General features: G+C 35.1%; 1 protein-coding gene across 1 annotated transcript in view; it reads right to left on the minus strand.

Annotated features, from left to right (window-relative positions):
• LOC128546961 (uncharacterized) overlaps nt 1-17,149 on the minus strand; it is a 43,429-nt gene extending 26,280 nt beyond the window's left edge. The window contains exons 1-7 of the mRNA XM_053518391.1: nt 16,174-17,149; nt 11,128-12,168; nt 10,353-10,447; nt 8,882-9,037; nt 4,727-4,851; nt 3,903-4,055; nt 878-932 (exon numbers count right to left, since the gene is read on the minus strand). Of these exons, the coding sequence (XP_053374366.1) occupies nt 878-932; nt 3,903-4,055; nt 4,727-4,851; nt 8,882-9,037; nt 10,353-10,447; nt 11,128-12,168; nt 16,174-17,146 (2,598 nt within the window). The 5' untranslated portion in view covers nt 17,147-17,149. The remainder of the gene's footprint in view (nt 1-877; nt 933-3,902; nt 4,056-4,726; nt 4,852-8,881; nt 9,038-10,352; nt 10,448-11,127; nt 12,169-16,173) is intronic.
• Nucleotides 17,150-17,233: the final 84 nt, after the last annotated feature.

Consider the following 17,233-nt stretch of genomic DNA (forward strand, 5'->3'; position numbering starts at 1 on the left):
GTACCAGAAGATTTTCAAAGTTTTCCCTATGTAAGTCTATAGTAACCATGTGACCCCCAAGGCGGGGCCATATTTGACCCTAGGCAGATAATTTGAACAATCTTAATAGAGAACCACTAGATGATGCTAAATACCAGATATCAAAGCCCTAGGCCCTGTGGTTTTGGACAAGAAGATTTTTAAAGTGTTTCCTTCTGGTTGCCATGTCAACCAGAGTTCTTCATGGAATTTAATTCTTTGAACAATTTTGAACGAGCAAGGATCATTCCTGTGAAGTTTGGTGTAATTCTGCCCAGTGGTTTTCAAGAAGATTTTTTTAAAGAAAATGTTGATGGACACACGACACACGAAGGACGCCAGACACTGAGCGGTCACAAAAGCTCACTATAAGCCTTTGGCTCAGGTGAGCTAAATATAGAAAGTGTAAAAAAAACTTTTACCAAGGTCTGGATGCGGAAAGATGCCGACTCTGGGCCAAGTAGGATAGCTCTCCATATACTTTGTATAGTCAAGCTAAAAGCTTTAACCTGACATGGCGCGGAAACACGCCGGGGAGAGCAGGGTAGCTCTCCATATACTTTTTATAGTTGAGCTAAAAATGACTTATCAATTACATGTTTGTTTTGTGCATTAAACGACATCATTATAAGAGAACATAAACATATATCTTACTTTGTTTACATAGATACTGAACATGTAGGGCACATGGTTAAGAGTTAAAAGGCTACAAAATGACTTAATATGTAATATTCCAACCAAGACAAAGTACTCTTATATTTGTCATTTTAAAAAGGATTAATAAAAGAGACAAAAAAGAGGCTTTGAAATAAAACATTTTAATATTTGTAAATAGAATAGTTTTATTCAAACGACTTACCTGTACAGCAACAAGTTTATATATTACCATCTGCCTACTGCCAAGGGTTATTAATCTGAAAGCAGAATGTAGATATATATATATTTACATTTCTAGCACCTATTGTAGACAAATACTGTAAGAATAAAAAAAAAAATGTACACAATAAAGTATGTCAGTTGGAAAGTGAAGATAATCTGAATGGCTTGAACTGTTCTCCAATCTGATAACCACAAATACAATAAATCCAGAAGTATTATTAAAGTATGTAAAATGGTGCCAATAGAAAAGTTATTATGATTTTGCTGTGGTTTTTGAACGCCATAATTCTATTCATTGTCATCTGACCACAATAGTTTCATTATAAATTTCCTTCAGTGTTATAAACCCAAGTCTGATTGAATATCAGATCAAGAAAAACAACATTTTAAATAACAATTCTACTAGTAGGTGTTAATGCATGACTTTTTTAGGGTTTTTTAAAGAACAGGTCACTGGTCAAATTCCTAATTATGCCTTAAATTGTACAAACTGTGAAACAAATACATGTACTCACAAATCAAGTACTTTATTTAAAAAAATTTAACTATATTAGTTTAAAACTGTAAATTTCACTGGAAGACATCAAAAATATTAGGTACTAATATAAATTATCCCCTGGTGAAATTTAGAGAAATTATCCTTAAAGATTTTTAGGACCATGCACCATGCATGTCAAAGTTATGGCCCAGACACAAACACTAACCTTTCCCGAACACACAAACACACACATGGACAGTGGTAACACTATATGCCCCCACACCCCTTTTTTTACGGTGTATGCATAAAAATTCTGGTTTACAAAAGATGTGTCAATCAGTTTTAATGGTATAAGAATTTTTTATCAACATGTCTTTGTTAGCTTATTCAATAAATTTTATTGTATCTATGTGTTGTGACTGGTATTTATTTAACAATGCTGTCACATGGGACAGTGCGCTCAGCTATTTCATTGCTGGATAGTGAAGATCCATACATCTGAGAAAGCTGGAGCTGCCACTTGTGTGTTTCAATGTGGATGAAGACTCCAGACAATAGCTCAATTCTTTCACAAAAGTATTAAGTAATAACAGAAAAAGGTGTTTTTGTCACAAAAATCATGTGTCCCACCTACGTCTACCTTTACCTGTTTCTGCCATTTTGTGCAGCTAAGAAGAATATTGTCTGCGATATGCACAACTAGGCTTGGTACTGATCACTCCTGTGAAGTTTCGACTATTTGACCTGTGACATGTGGACAAGAATTTTCTATTTTAAGCTTTGGGCCATTTTGGACAGCAATGCGGAACATGTCTGCAATATGCACAACTAGTCTTAGTAATGATCATATTTGTGAAATTTTGTTGAAATCCGTTAAATATGTGAAAGCTTGACAAGATTTTTCTACTTTTTAACTCTTGAGGTCAATTTATGCAACAAAGCCAAACGTGCCGCTGATATGAGTAACAAGGGTTGGTACTGATCACTCCTGTAAAGTTTCATAAAAACACTGCCAGCAGTTTGACCTGTGAAAGCTGGACACACTTAATGTAGATGGACGGACAGAGAGACGGACAGACACATGCCAAAGGCAAAAACAGTATGTCTCCACAACCTATGGTTGAGATATTATAATGCAGCTAAAGGTAAATCTGTGTCAAATGAAATAATAGCAGAGATATATACAAAGTGTATCAAAACCCAAAATAAGAGTAAAATGGAAATAACTCATGGAAACTTTTTGCAAAATGAATGCACTATGTGTCATCTCATGTGACTAATAACGTGGAAAAACTAGTTTAAGTTGGAATAAAATCCATTTAGATATTTCACAGATACATGTATCTTGAAGAAGCATCCTAATTAAAGTGACATTCTTAGTAAAATGGGGGAGGGGGGCATAATTCATGAAATACTGGTGCAAGAATTATGGCCTTTGATTCATATGATATGTGTGTTGATATGTAATAACTATTTAAAGTTGGAATCAAATTAATTTTGTAATATTAGTAATGGAGTGAAAGTGCATCAAAAGATTAATCTCAATTTAAGTAAAATGTTATGGCCCTTGTGTCATATGCGGGTGATGCTTTGGAAGCACTATTTAAAGTTTGAATCAAACACTTTCCTTAATAACAGAATATAGCGAAAATACATCAAAATTAATTTGGAAATCTAAGTAAACAGGGGGCATAATTCATGAAAAAATGTGCCAGAGTTATGGACCTTGTGTCATATGCGGGTGATGCTTTGGAAGCACTATTTAAGGTTTGAATCAAACACTTTCCTTAATAACAGAATATAGTGAAAATACATCAAAATTAATTTGGAAATCTAAGTAAATAGGGGGCATAATTCATGAAAAAATGTGCCAGAGTTATGGACCTTGTGTCATATGATGTGGTTGATGATGTAAAATAACTATTTAAAGTTTAATTCTAATCTATTCAATAATAAGTCAGATAGAGTGAAAGTGCACCAAAACTTTAACCAGAAATTTGAAGTAAAAAGGAGGATAATAATAATTATTCATGAAATATTATTCCAAAAGTTACGATCCTTGTGTCATGTAATGTGGGTGATGATGAATAACTATTTTCAGTTTGAAACAGATTCATTGATCAATAACAAAGATAAATAGAAAGTGTCAAAACTTTAAAAAAGGAGTGAACAAAGAACACAGCTGTCAGGCGAAGTAGGACAGCTCACCATTCTTTGTATAGTGAAACTAAAAAACTGTACAAAATTGTTGCAGAATCTGTTATTTGCAAATTGTAAAGACAGCCAATAACAATAATTTGTATGATTTCATTAGGAAACCAAAGTATTTCCTTTTGATTATAAAATATTGGCAAAATTTCCTTTGGATTGCAAACACTCAAAAATGGACTTATTTGCACAGGCAATGGGGTCAATATTCAGCTCTGTCTTACTGATGAGAAAAAGCACAGTAACATGGATCATTACCTTCTGTGCCCAGCTTTGTATTATATTGAATAAAAGCAAAATTAATGTATTTAATACAGACCTATCAATAAATACTGGAGTTTGTCTTTTGTATAACCTGCCAGTTTTTCCTCTAACATATCTTTTCAGCTGTAGGATCAAACATGTATTTCCTGCGTTATTAATCTCATAGTGTTTCAGCTGACTCTTTTTTTCAACACAGGAGTCACAAAACCTGTAGGATAGATATTGACAGTTAACAGTACATTCCTTCTTATAAATCTATAGCTCATCTTGAAAAAATTAATGCTAATGAGTAATCAGAATTATCACTAAAGGCGATTCAAACTCTTTATCAAGGTTTTTCAAAATATACAGTGTTGAAACAGTAATTACTCTGCATGAGCAATCATCCTATGAAGTTTCAGATTTCTGGGTCTAAAAGGTTCTCAAGATAATGTTCGGGTTCTGGCCTCTGGGACCTTGACCTTTGATGGAGTGATCCCAAAAGCAATAAGGGTTCTCTACTCCATAAGCTCTGCCATGTTCTAGGTCAAATGGTTCTCTGTTTTTGATCCGGATGTTATCAAAGAATTTGTGTACTTTTAAATAGGATATGATACATACATCAACAGTTAGTAGTGTTATTTTTTTTAAATTTGTATTTGAAAGTTTGTAAGTTATCCTATTTACCAATTGGGTAACTGCACAGAAATATATATGACAACTTGAGAGTATCCATAAAACTGATATGCATTTTACTGATTTTTCTCTGTTTCTTATAAGGAAATTAAGTATCATATATATTGATATAACTCTCAGAAATATAACTGTTTTGCATTTTTAACAAAGAGGAAATAAGGGTTGACAGTAATTCATAAAACACAGTAAAAAAAGAAGACTCACACTGCATTTGCACCCTGTAACAGTTCTTGCTTTTGAAACTCATTGAGGCAGTCTTTTACTGTCACTACATCCTTGATGGGAATTTCAATGGGAACAATTCCAAACTGCTCTTTACTACTTTTGCTCTGGAAAATAAATAATTTTACAATGTTTTACCTATAAATTTCATCTGCACAGCATTATCAAAGTGTTTTGATATTTATATGCGTGAATATTATATTGCTGAAAACAAGACGTCTCAAAAACGATTATAACACTGTTACACATGCGGTCATTTCTTTATTAATTTCATTTTAACTTTTGATTGGAATGTTATTAACTTTATGATGCTTATTGCTCTAGAATTCTAAGAGAGAAACATATTGACAAAGTTTTATGAAAATCAAGTATAGATTATGTGCGCTCTACAATGTTAACATGATTTTTCTATGATTTGACCTGGTGACATAGTTTAAGACTTGGTTAATAAAGTATTTGAAATTGACCTAGATTTTACTGAGCCCAACATTCTCACAAGAAATCCTGATGATCAGGCATAAGCTTTGGCCCCAAGAGTGTTGACAATGGCTTTCCATGATTTTACCAAATGACCTAGTTTCCGACCTATGCAACCTATAATTGAAACAATCTAGATTTAGAGTTACTCATTCAACATTAAATGTAGCCTCTAAAGAGTAAACATGGTTCTTCTACGGTATACCAGGGGTGTTCAATAAGTAATGTTACTCTGTATGTAATTTCGAAAGCATTGGCTATTTTTTTAAGGCGGTTTTCAGGATGTCATTGAGCAATTTATTGGAAATAAAATGGCATAAGAATGATGAAAATCGGTAGATTCAAAATTAAAATATAATCATTTGAGTGAGGTGTACTCAGGTATACTGGACAATTTTATGTCCAAAATATTGAGATTGTAATATGCAATTCCTCCACTCTGCTATTCAACAACTAGAACTGTAGTTCAAATTTCAGTTTAAACAGATAAAACAAATCATGATCTTCACAAAAGCATTTGAAAACTAAAATAAACAAGAGGGCCATGATGACCCTGTATCACTCACCCGAGTACCATTGCTGAAAATGATATGATCAAGTTTTGACATAGAGCACATAGGCATACACATTAAATATCATCAGGATAAACATTTTCTTGTAACAGTCCCTTTTGACCTAGTCAGGGCCAATTTCCATACCAAGTTTGAGGGTCCTAGGCTCAAATGCTGCATTTTTGTACTAACATGACTATTCCTTACCCTGGAAGATTTAAATAACATTTAAAACCAATCTCATTAGATGCTGCCGAGATATATTCGTTTACATAACATAAAGAGAGGTAATTTGTCATAAATTCGGTCAAAACTTATGTCAGAGTCCATCTTATATGGCACAAATGACATTTCAAATCAGTATCTTCATTGGTTACTGAGATACACCCATTTTAATTTGAAACAAAGGGAGGTAATTTGACATAAAATCAGTCCATAGCTATCTACCCTGATTGCCTAAGTCCAACTAAAGACAATAATGAAATTTCAAATGAGTTCTATAAATATTCACCAAGATAAATCCATTTTTATTAAAATCAGGGGAGGTAATCATGCATTGGTATATGCATGTAGGAGATACAGAGTACAAGCCTATACAACAATATATTAGTAAAGTATTCATATTGACAAATGTTCAATCAAGAGTTATCTAATATGACTATTTCTTAACATGGAAGACATAAATAACGTTTCAAACCAATCTCATTAGAAGCTGCTAAAGTGTATTCATTTAGATAAAAATAAAAGAAGGTAATCTGTCATAAATTCAGTCAATATGTGTCTTCACTGATTGTCCAAGTCCATCTGCTGACATAAATGAAATTTCAGATCAGTATTTTCATTAGCTACAGAGATATACCCATTTTAATTTGAAATAAAGGGAGGTAATTTGATATAAAATCAGTCCATAGTTATCTACCCTGATTGTCTCAGTCCAACTAATGACAATAATGAAATTTCAAATAAGTCCTATAAGTATTTACTGATATAAATCCATTTTGATTACAATCAGGGGAGGTAATCAGATATAAAATAACTCTAGAACCTACAATTGGATCTGACAGATTCGTCATTGAATCCAAGATTTATTGTTGTTGAAGATATTTTGCAAGTTTGTACCAAATCAAACCATAAATGAAGTCTCTATATGGCTGCAAGGCCAAAATAGCAAATTTTGGACTTTTAAGGGGCCATAACTCTGGAGCCCATGATGGAATCCGGCCAGTTCAAGAAAGGAACCAAGATCTTATGTTGACACAAGTTTTGTGCAAGTTTGATTAAATTCAACTCATAAATGAAGCTGCTATTGTGCAGACAAGGTGAAAATAGATAATTCTGGCCCTATCAGGGGCCATAACTCTGGAACCTATAAAGGAATCTGGTCGGTTCAAAAAAAGGAACTGAGATCTTGTGGTGATACAAGTTGTGTGCAAGTTTGGTTAAAAAAAAATAAACAAGAGCTGTCGGAGGACAGCAACGCTCGACTATTCAACAGCCTTGTCAATTGAATGAATACAAGTTGAAAAAGGGGCATAATTTTGTAAAATGCAAAGTAGAGGTATTGAACCTCTGTACTGCATGTCATATCATGACAGCGAACAAGTGTGTGAAGTTTCAATCCTTTCCAATTTGTGGATACTGAGATACCAGCTTACATACAAAAACTTAACAAAAAAGTGCTAAGTCAAAGGGGCATAATTTTGTAAAAATGCCAAGTAGAGTTATGGGACCTTCACAGTGCATGTTAGATCATGACAGTGAACAAGTGTGTGAAGTTTCAATCCATTCCAATTAGTGGATACTGAGATATCAGATTACATACAAAAATTTAACCAAAAACTGCTAAGTCGAAAAAGGGGCATAATTTTGAAAAAAAAAGAGAGTAGAGTTATGGGACTTGCTTAGTGCATGTCAAATCATGATAGTGAAGAAGTATGTGAAGTTTCAATCCATTCCCATTAGTAACTACTGAGATACCAGCTTACATACAAAACCTTAACCAAAAATTTCTAAGTCGAAAAAGGGGCATAATTTTGTAAAAAAGCAAAATAGAGTTATGGAACCTGTGCAATGTAGATCAGTTCATCACAGTGAATAAGTGTGTGAAGTTTCAATCCATTCCCACAAGTGGTTACTGAGATACCAGCTTACATACAAAACCTTAACCAAAATCGGGACGCGGACGCGGACGCAGACGCCGACGCCGACGCCGACGCATGGGCGAGTGCAATAGCTCACTATTCTATGAATAGTCGAGCTAAAAATGAAGCCGCTATTGTGCAGACAAGGTCGAAATAGCTAATTCTGGCCCTTTCAGGGGCCATAACTCTGGAACCCATAAAGGAATCTGGCCAGTCCAAAAAAGGAACCAGGATCTTATGGTGATAAAAGTTGTGTGCAGGTTTGGTAAAAATCAAATCATATTAAAAGCTGCTATTGTGCAGACAAGGTCAAAATAGCTAATTTTGGCCCTTTCAGGGGCCATAACTCTGGAATCCATAATGGGATCTGACCAGTTCCAGAAAGGAACCAAGATCTTATGGTGATACAAGTTGTGTGCAAGTTTGGTTAAAATAAAATCATAAATAAAATCACTATCGTGCAGACAAGAAATTGTTGACGGACGCACGGACAGACGAAGGGTGATCACAAAAGCTCACCTTGTCACTATGTGACAGGTGAGCTAAAAAGTTTATAACAGTATTAAACTGAGTGTGTATATTTTTACTCTAAGAGGGATTATGGGCTATGATTTAAATTTAACAACATCAATTTAAACACTTGTCAAGGGAGGCCCCAAAATGTTTTCTTTCACTAATTTTGGCAAGATGTCAAGAATGTTTTTGTTTAATGTATCACCAACACAGTTATAGGTCATATGGCAACTTCCTGGACTTTGCTGTCAGTGGAATATGAAAGTGGCTCCTGAAAGCATAAATTCAGGCATGACTGGATTTCTTGGTAGAACCACTGATTTTCTATATGCCAGCAGGAAGGTTCATCACAAGTACAATAAAGGTAAGCAATTTGAATAATTTCAGGAAAGTCAAAACGATGATATCAAACTGTAGTATATCACCATAGCTAAAAATAACACATAAAAACAAACCTGTTTACATGTTACACATTGTAAAATATTCTCCACTTCTATCTCCATTTGTGTGTTATCCTCCTCACATGATTTATTTATAAGGTGAGTAAGGTAATGTGCTGCATCATGCTGTCTCCCAATAGTAAGTCCAGGAATATCAGAATTTATTGCTTCCTGTTTATAAAGTTAAAGGTGTATTATTAAATAAAATATTTTCAACATTGGAGCAGAATAAAACATTCTTTATTCCAGATCAGCTTGTTTTGCTTACTGGAATACGCTAAAGCAAATTTTAAGAAACAGACCGTCAGCTTAAGAACAATGCACTCAGCTACCTTAAAATCTTGCACAAACCTGAAAATGACATGAAATTGTGAATGCAATAGAAAAGTTATAAAAAAAACAAAATTGTGGTGTTTCAAATCAAATCAAAGATTGAGAGGCAGATGCCTGTGTTTGAAAACATTATCAGTGTATGACATATGTTGCTCGGCAATTAAGAGATGGTAGGAATAGTAAGTGTCGAACTGAGCACTGTGTAATGTATATAAATATGAACCGAAAGACTGCAATAATAATGATTTTAGGCTGGATGGAGAGTTTTTTAAGCAAAATAATGCACATTATATTTTCTTTACAGAATCTTGAAAAATGCTAGAGTCAGTGGGTTTAACTACGTAGGATCAGGTTACCCGAAACAATTTTGTTTTTAAGGCAAAACAAACGTTTTTTTTTTCGAATCTCAACAGGCCCAATGCCACATGACCTTTCTATTTCAGCTGGTTGTTATTGACAACCCTGCTACATAATGTCAAAGACCAAATACCCAAGTTTTAGGCCTTGATGTTTTAGAAAGGAAGATGTTTTTCCCAATATAAGCCTGCTAACATGCGTAATTATCACAATTATTCCTAAACCAAAACCATGTCTATCCAAAACTTTTAAGCAAGAGGCATGAAACCTGCCATTTAAAATCATCTTATAATTCCAAGGATGTGTGAAAACATTCTTCTTTGAAGTTTCTGAAAACTGCTTACATGCTAAACTTTCGTGACTCAGAGGGAAAAAACAGCAAAAAACCCAAGCTGTATCAAATATTTCTGCTATTTAAGCAATATATTTTAAAATATTTACACAGATCTGGAAGAACTGACCTTCTCCAATGGTCCAAGTACTGGTATATCTATAAACTGAACTTAGACTGATATAAATATGCACAAAAAATCAGCATTATTGTTTGTTTGTTTTGGGTTAAACACCCTTTTTCAACAGTATTTCAGTCCTGTAATGGCGGTCAGTTAACCTAACCAGTGTTCCTGGATTCTGTACCAGTACAAACCTGTTCTCCGCAAGTAACTGCCAACTTCCCCTAATGAATCAGAGGTGGAGGACTAATGATTTCAGACTCAATGTTGTTTATCAAATAGTCGAGGAGAACATTAAGTTGATGATTGCTGCATAAATAAAAAGATTAATCTTAAACTATTACCTTAAGTTCTTCAATATCAACATACTTAGGACTTCCAGTTGTTTTCCTTAGAGACTGTAAGACAGGCCTTGTGTTTCTGCTAATAATATCTGTACCTGAAAGGTTTCATTATTACACTTTTTATGGGAACAAGCCAGCTGCAACTAGCTGATAACTGTTTATTTAGAATGTTATTTTTTTATTATGAAAACCACTGCAAAGTAATATTAACAATTACTGAAAAAATTTAAACTGCCGTGACATTCTTCTAAGAAGTGTTAAGACCACACGTGAGACATGATATTCAATTATTTTTGAGAGAACAGGCAGCTGAAATTGGCCTAGTTATTTTTAGACAATTGGAACCTTTTTTGTATATAGGCCCCTTCCATAATCAACAGACAATAGCTGAATGAGAAATTATGGACCTGAACCTAAAGATAACATGTATATATCCTATACAGCGGTAACGGTACTATGAATTTTAGTTGAATTACAGACAATAGATCTTTATCAATTCTCTGCACAAGGATTGTAATGCTAAATAATCAAAGGGCAATAACTGTGAAATAATAAAAAAACACAGACAATATGTTTATCTCCTCCAGGGAGCATCACTCAAATTCAGCCAGTGGTATGTAAGAAATATATAGTAGAAAATAATTTCCAACAAAGTGTCAAGTAAATGCTTCCCCTTGAAGGCTTAATTTAAAAGCTGTTGTCAAGATTTACCAACAGAAATTAGGATGAACACAAAGTAGCAATAGCTGAACTATCATTAAAACAATGTTCTTACCTTGAGGATCAGTGTTTTTCAGGGCTGCCAGTCCTTGTAAAGTAGATATCAACCAACAGGTATTGCCAAAGTGTTTTATACCAGGTCTCTTCTTCAAGCCTGCAGAAAACCCCCTCATCTCAAAGATCGTAAACTGTTTTCTTTTACCACTGGAGGGTACACTGGAGCTACCTTTTCCCATCTTTTTGCTACCTTTTCCCATCTTTTTGCCCAAAGAGTCTGAATCATCCATCTCATTGTTACCTTTTTCCTCTTCGATTTTTGTACCTTTTACTGGATCTGTCTGCGGCTTTGGTATGTACTGACTGAAACGTTCATTCTTCAAAGCATCAGACACACTTCCGCTAGAAACAACTAGTGGGATTTGTACATTTTCAGATTTTGCACTTGTTCCTTTTCTCTGATAAGGTTTGTTTGTTGTTTTCTTCTTTCTGACCTGCGGTGTTTTTTTACCTTTTTTTGGTGAAGGGAATTTCTTTGGAGGAGAATAAAAAAATGGCTTATTGGTTGTTCCCGATTTCTCAGTATTTTTCTTCCATGTTTCTTCTGTAACTTCCGGTGCCTCAGACTTTGGCATTGTCTTCCTCTTCTTCAAGGGTCGCTTTTTGGGGGCTTCATCAACTCCTCTTAAATATTCTCTTAATCTGCCTTTCAGGGTTTTATGGGCATGTCTTGCAAATAGTCCAATTCGTATTTTTTTCTTTCCACCTAGCGTATCCACTTTCATTATTTTCATCCAATTTTCGACATTGGCATTAGTATCTCTTGTTTCTTCTAATACTACTTTATCTATTTCATGTGATTTTTGCTGGTGTCTGCTCAAATCCCCTAACATCAGACCACTCCAAAGGCTGACAAGTGGCATGTAACTCTTCTGTAGAAGTTTAAGAACATCTATACAGTAGTACTCATTTTCATCTTCACATGTCTGGTCTTCAATGATTACTTGCTCCATGCATCTTTGGAATATTCTGTTGAAAGGAGATGCGTTTCTAATTCCAACAACTGGCACTTCTTCCGCCTCACTTTCATCATCTGGAACTGTAAAGTAATATGATATTCTTTCTGAGTGTCTGAATAGTTAGCACAACAAATTACAACTTAATTGAAATTACTGAAAAGATACTTTTGAAGCAGAAAACACAACAATTCTGACATTTAGGGAGTGTTTTTTTGTTTTTTTTAAATAAGGGCTGTCAATATTGGTGACAAATGCCCTAGAAGTGTGCCCAAGAATGCTTCAGTTGTTTGCGTAAACTATGCCAGAATAGGCATGAATCATTTTGTGACCTTGATGCTGACATGAGAGACACAAGTCAAAATTGCAACACATCTTTTCAATGTAGTAAACATTTGTTTCAAATTATTTTCAAATCCGTTGATACGTGGCAGAGTTATGGACCAGATATAAGGAACAAAACATGTTAATACTTGACTTTTAAATGTGACCTTGACCTTAGAGTTGAAGGTCTTGGCCTTCAGCATGACAAGTCATCTCATCAAAGAACACATTTATGCGAATTAATTTTAAATCTCTTCATCAATGGCAGAGTTATGAAAGAAACAATAAACAGACCATGTTTACCCTTTACTTCTATGTGTGACCTTGACCTTAGAGCTATGGGCCTGGATGAATGACATGTCCTGTTATAATAGGGAACATGTAGGCAAAGTTTTTTTCAAAATCCCTTGACAAATGGAAGAGTTATGGGCTGAACAAGAAACAGACCATGTTTACCTTTGACTTATAAGTGTGACCTTGACCTTGAAGGCAGCAGTCAGGGTCTAGCACATGGAACATCATCTCATTACAGTGTGATTTTAATATGCCCACCTTTGGGGGCATAAGAAACTTTAATATCAAATATTTACAATTAGACTTTTGTAGAACTTATATTAAAACTAGCCCATTGCCACACAAAAGAAGTGCCCTACTGTAAGATGAAAATTTGCTATATCCGTTTTTATGCTGAAACTTCACTGATGTGCCTGCATATTCTAAACATGTATCTGAAGTATTGCCTATGAACACAAAAGGACGTAACATCAGCTCCTGTATAACCTAATGACCTGATGTATGTCAATTAACAAATAATCAAGGCCTTCGAGAGGTTTATCATCCAATTTACAACAGTTCAGAGTTCAGATGCATATGAATTGTTTTTTTGTTCTTGTATTTTTTTTTTGCTGTATGGACTGAAATACTGTTCAACCCAGAACCAAGATCGTCTATTTTGATAAATATTATGCTGGACTTCATTTACCTCGAGGAGTAACGGATCGCATGTCATGCGGCAATTTGATGTCATAATGCTCTTACCAGTCTGCGCGTCAACTGTTGTTTATTAAAGAATATACAGAGTATGATTTCCCTATTTGTTTAATTTGTTTAACTGAAAATCAAACTGAGTCATATTAGAATGATGTACATGTAGGTACAAATGTGTGCTATATAAATAATTTTTAAACTTGAAAATTGATTAATACATAAAACTGTACAGTCGTTGTTTGCTTATATTATCAATATAAGACTAGAAATGTGTCACAAACACGGATGCCCCTGCCACATGAGAAAGGTCAGAGGCATGGTGCTCACAAACTAAAACAAGGACCCTTGGCCCAATTTATTTACCAAGAAAAAAAAAATATTGTAGGAAAACCAGAAAATTCAGTAATCTGTATATGTAGTGAAAATAGGCAATGTTCAACCAAAGACTGTGACCTTGACCATTGAGCTAGTGAAATGGTTGTTTTGCATGACACATCGTCCTTTCATGCTTATCATTTGTGTCAAATTATTTTTAATTCGGACCATGCATGTCAAAGTTGTGAACCAGACACAAAGACCACTTATGTATTGAAAATTGGCTATGTTCAACCAAAGACTGACCTCGACCTTTGTGGTAGTGAAATGGTTTATGCTCATGACACATGGTCCATCCATGCTTATCCTTTCTGTCGAATTATTCTTAAATTGGACCATGCATGTCAAAGTTATGGCCCAGACACCAACAACATTCTTTCCCGAACACACAATCAAACACACACACTAACACAGAGATAGGGGCAACACTATATGCCCCCACCCTATATTTTATGGCTGGGACATAAAAACATTTCATTGTTAAACAGGTTGGAAATAAGAGCTTCACACAGGAGTGTGTTGTGTGCATATGTTTGCAAGTGTATTGATGCACTCTTCAAATAATCATCATTAATCACTAAGTTCAAAATTCAACATGAATTCCTTGAATGGTTATCAACATGACTTGTAATATGGATAGAAAATATGACACGGCAGATCTGACCATGACATTTGACCTACTGACTCAAATCATGCACTCTACACAAAGTCAATGGCCACAGACCAGTATGGCAAGTGTGAGACTGACCTTTGACCAATGAGTCTGGAAATTATTACAAGAGGGCCATGAATGCCCTGTATTGCTCACCTGACCTAAGAATCATCAGTATTAACATTCTGACCAAATTTCATTAAGATACGGTCATAAATGTGGCCTCTAAAGTGTTAACTAGCTTTTTCTTTGATTTGACCTGGTGACCTAGTTTTTGACCCTTCATGACCCAGATTCAAACAAGACCTTGAGATTATCAAGATTAAAATTCTAACAAAGTTTCATGAAGATATAGTCATAAATGTGGCCTCTACAGTGTTAACAAGCTTTTCCTTTGATTTGACCTGGTGACCTAGTTTTTGACCCTAGATGACCCAATATCAAACTTGTCAAAGAATTTATTGAGGGGTAACATTCTGACCAAGTTTCATTAAGATTGGGCCAAAATTATGACCTCTAGAGTGTTAACAAGCTTTTCCTTTGATATGACCCGGTGACCTAGTTTCTGACCCCATAAGACCCAGATACGAACTTGACCTAAAGATCATCAAGATTAACATTCTGACTAAGTTTCATGAAGATACAGTCATAAATGTGGCCTCTAGTGTTAACAAGCTTTTCTTTTGATTTGACCTAGTGACCTTGTTTTTGACCCCATCTGACCCAGATTTGAACTTGATCTATATATCAGCAAGATTAACATTCTGACCAAGTTTCATTAAGATACGGTCATAAATGTGGCCTCTAGAGTGTTAACTAGCTTTTCCTTTGATTTGTCCTGGTGACCTAGTTTTTGACCATGACCCATATTCACATTGGACCTTGAGATCATCAAGATTAACATTCTGACCAAATTTCATGAAGATACAGACATAAATGTGGCCTCTACAGTGTTAAAAAGCTTTGCCTTTAATTTGACCTGGTGACCTAGTTTTTGACCCTAGATGACCCAATATCGAAATTGTCCAAGATTTTATTGAGGGTTATATTCTGACCAAGTTTCATTAAGATTAGGCCAAAATTGTGACATCTAGAGTGTTAACAAGCTTTTCCTTTGATTTGACCTGGTGACCTAGTTTTTGAACCCGGATGACCCAATATCGAACTCATCCAACATTTTACTGATGGTAACATTCTGACTAAGTTTCATGAAGATTTGGCCAAAATTTTGACCTCTAGAGTGTTAACAAGCTTTTCCTATGATTTGACGCAGTGACCTAGTTTTTGACCCCAGATGACCCAATATCGGATTCGTCCAAGACTTTATTGAGGGTAACATTCTGACAAAGTTTCATTAAGATTGGGCCAAAATTGTGACCTCTAGAGTGTTAACAGTCAAATTGTTAACGACAACTGACGGACGACTACGGACACAGGGCAATCACAAAAGCTCACCTTAAAAATTAATGGGCAATTATGGGAATATTTGGCCAAGTAATATCAAAACTCTTTATGGATGATGTACTGACAAAACAGGAACATAAATATACTGGCTTTTGATCTAAAAGTGTCAACTTTACCTGTAAGTTTAGGGTACAGGTTTTTTCTCTGGAACATGTAATTTCAATAAGTTAAACACTTGTGTCATGCAAAATACCTTGATGATGGTCAAATTACAAACAAGTCAGGAGAAAAGCCTGTAGACATTTAACCTCAATGTGTGACCTTGAACTCACACCTAAGTACTTACTTTCACTGCATAGCAGGTCATCATCAATGCCCTCTGTGGATGCCTTCAATACCATTTCTCTCATTTCTTCTATTGCTCTCAATACTGGTCTGGAAGAGTACTCGTTTCCGAACACGGTGCATACAATTTTCCAGATATGGACTGTCTCCTGAAGATAGACTGAGTTCTGCAGTAGAGCAAACACTCTGATGACCAGCTGCCTCATTTCTTTGTCCTTCACAATATCTTTTATATGGTCACGGACAGCTTTAAGCACATGAGTGGCACACAAGTGTACAACTGTCAGATGTTTCCTTGGTACTGTGTCACCTCTGGTTATGGAAAAAGACATTTTCAAGTACTCCTCAATTGATGTTTTGTTGAAAACCAGTAAAATGGTATGTATGAACACCCAAGCAAAATCGCATTCAACCCTCTTAGGCTGGCTGTATGTTGGCGAGAACCTTTTCAGTGCTGCGTAAAATGATAAGAATGGTCTTACAACAAAATATGTCCCGTGCTGATCCGAAAGGAACTCTAACACTGGTACTGGAGGTTGTCCCTTATCAAATGCTTTTACAACTATCGCATAATAGAAAACAGTCCTGGATACCTGTGTTTTTGAAACAACTCCTCCTGTTGCATCAAGGTAGAAGACTCCATCTCCATACCGTATTTCATTTCTGGCAACCTCTAGAGATTCTTCTTTGTACAAGGTAATAATCAATGGTCTATATGATATTTCTTGTATATATCCTCTTACAGTCTTGCTATCATCATCTTCATCATACAAAACTTCTTGCACAATTGTCAATTCTGTGAAGGTGTCATTGTGAAGGACGTCGCTGACATTCCATTCGCTTTTCAATTTCCTTAATACTTCCTTACTTTGGCATTTGGTGTAATTTCCAGCACTGACTTCTTCCTTTGGCATTTCTCCTAGCAAACTGTAATGTAAAGTGGAACTCTTGCTTGTCTGTAACAGATTTTTCATTGCTTCTCTTTTCTTTCCAGTCAATTTTCTTTTCTTTTTTTCCTTTGCTTTATGCTTGATTATAGGTTGTGAAATATTTACCTTGAC

This window comes from Mercenaria mercenaria, chromosome 11 (assembly GCF_021730395.1).
Source record: "Mercenaria mercenaria strain notata chromosome 11, MADL_Memer_1, whole genome shotgun sequence".
In the NCBI taxonomy this organism is placed as follows: domain Eukaryota; kingdom Metazoa; phylum Mollusca; class Bivalvia; order Venerida; family Veneridae; genus Mercenaria; species Mercenaria mercenaria.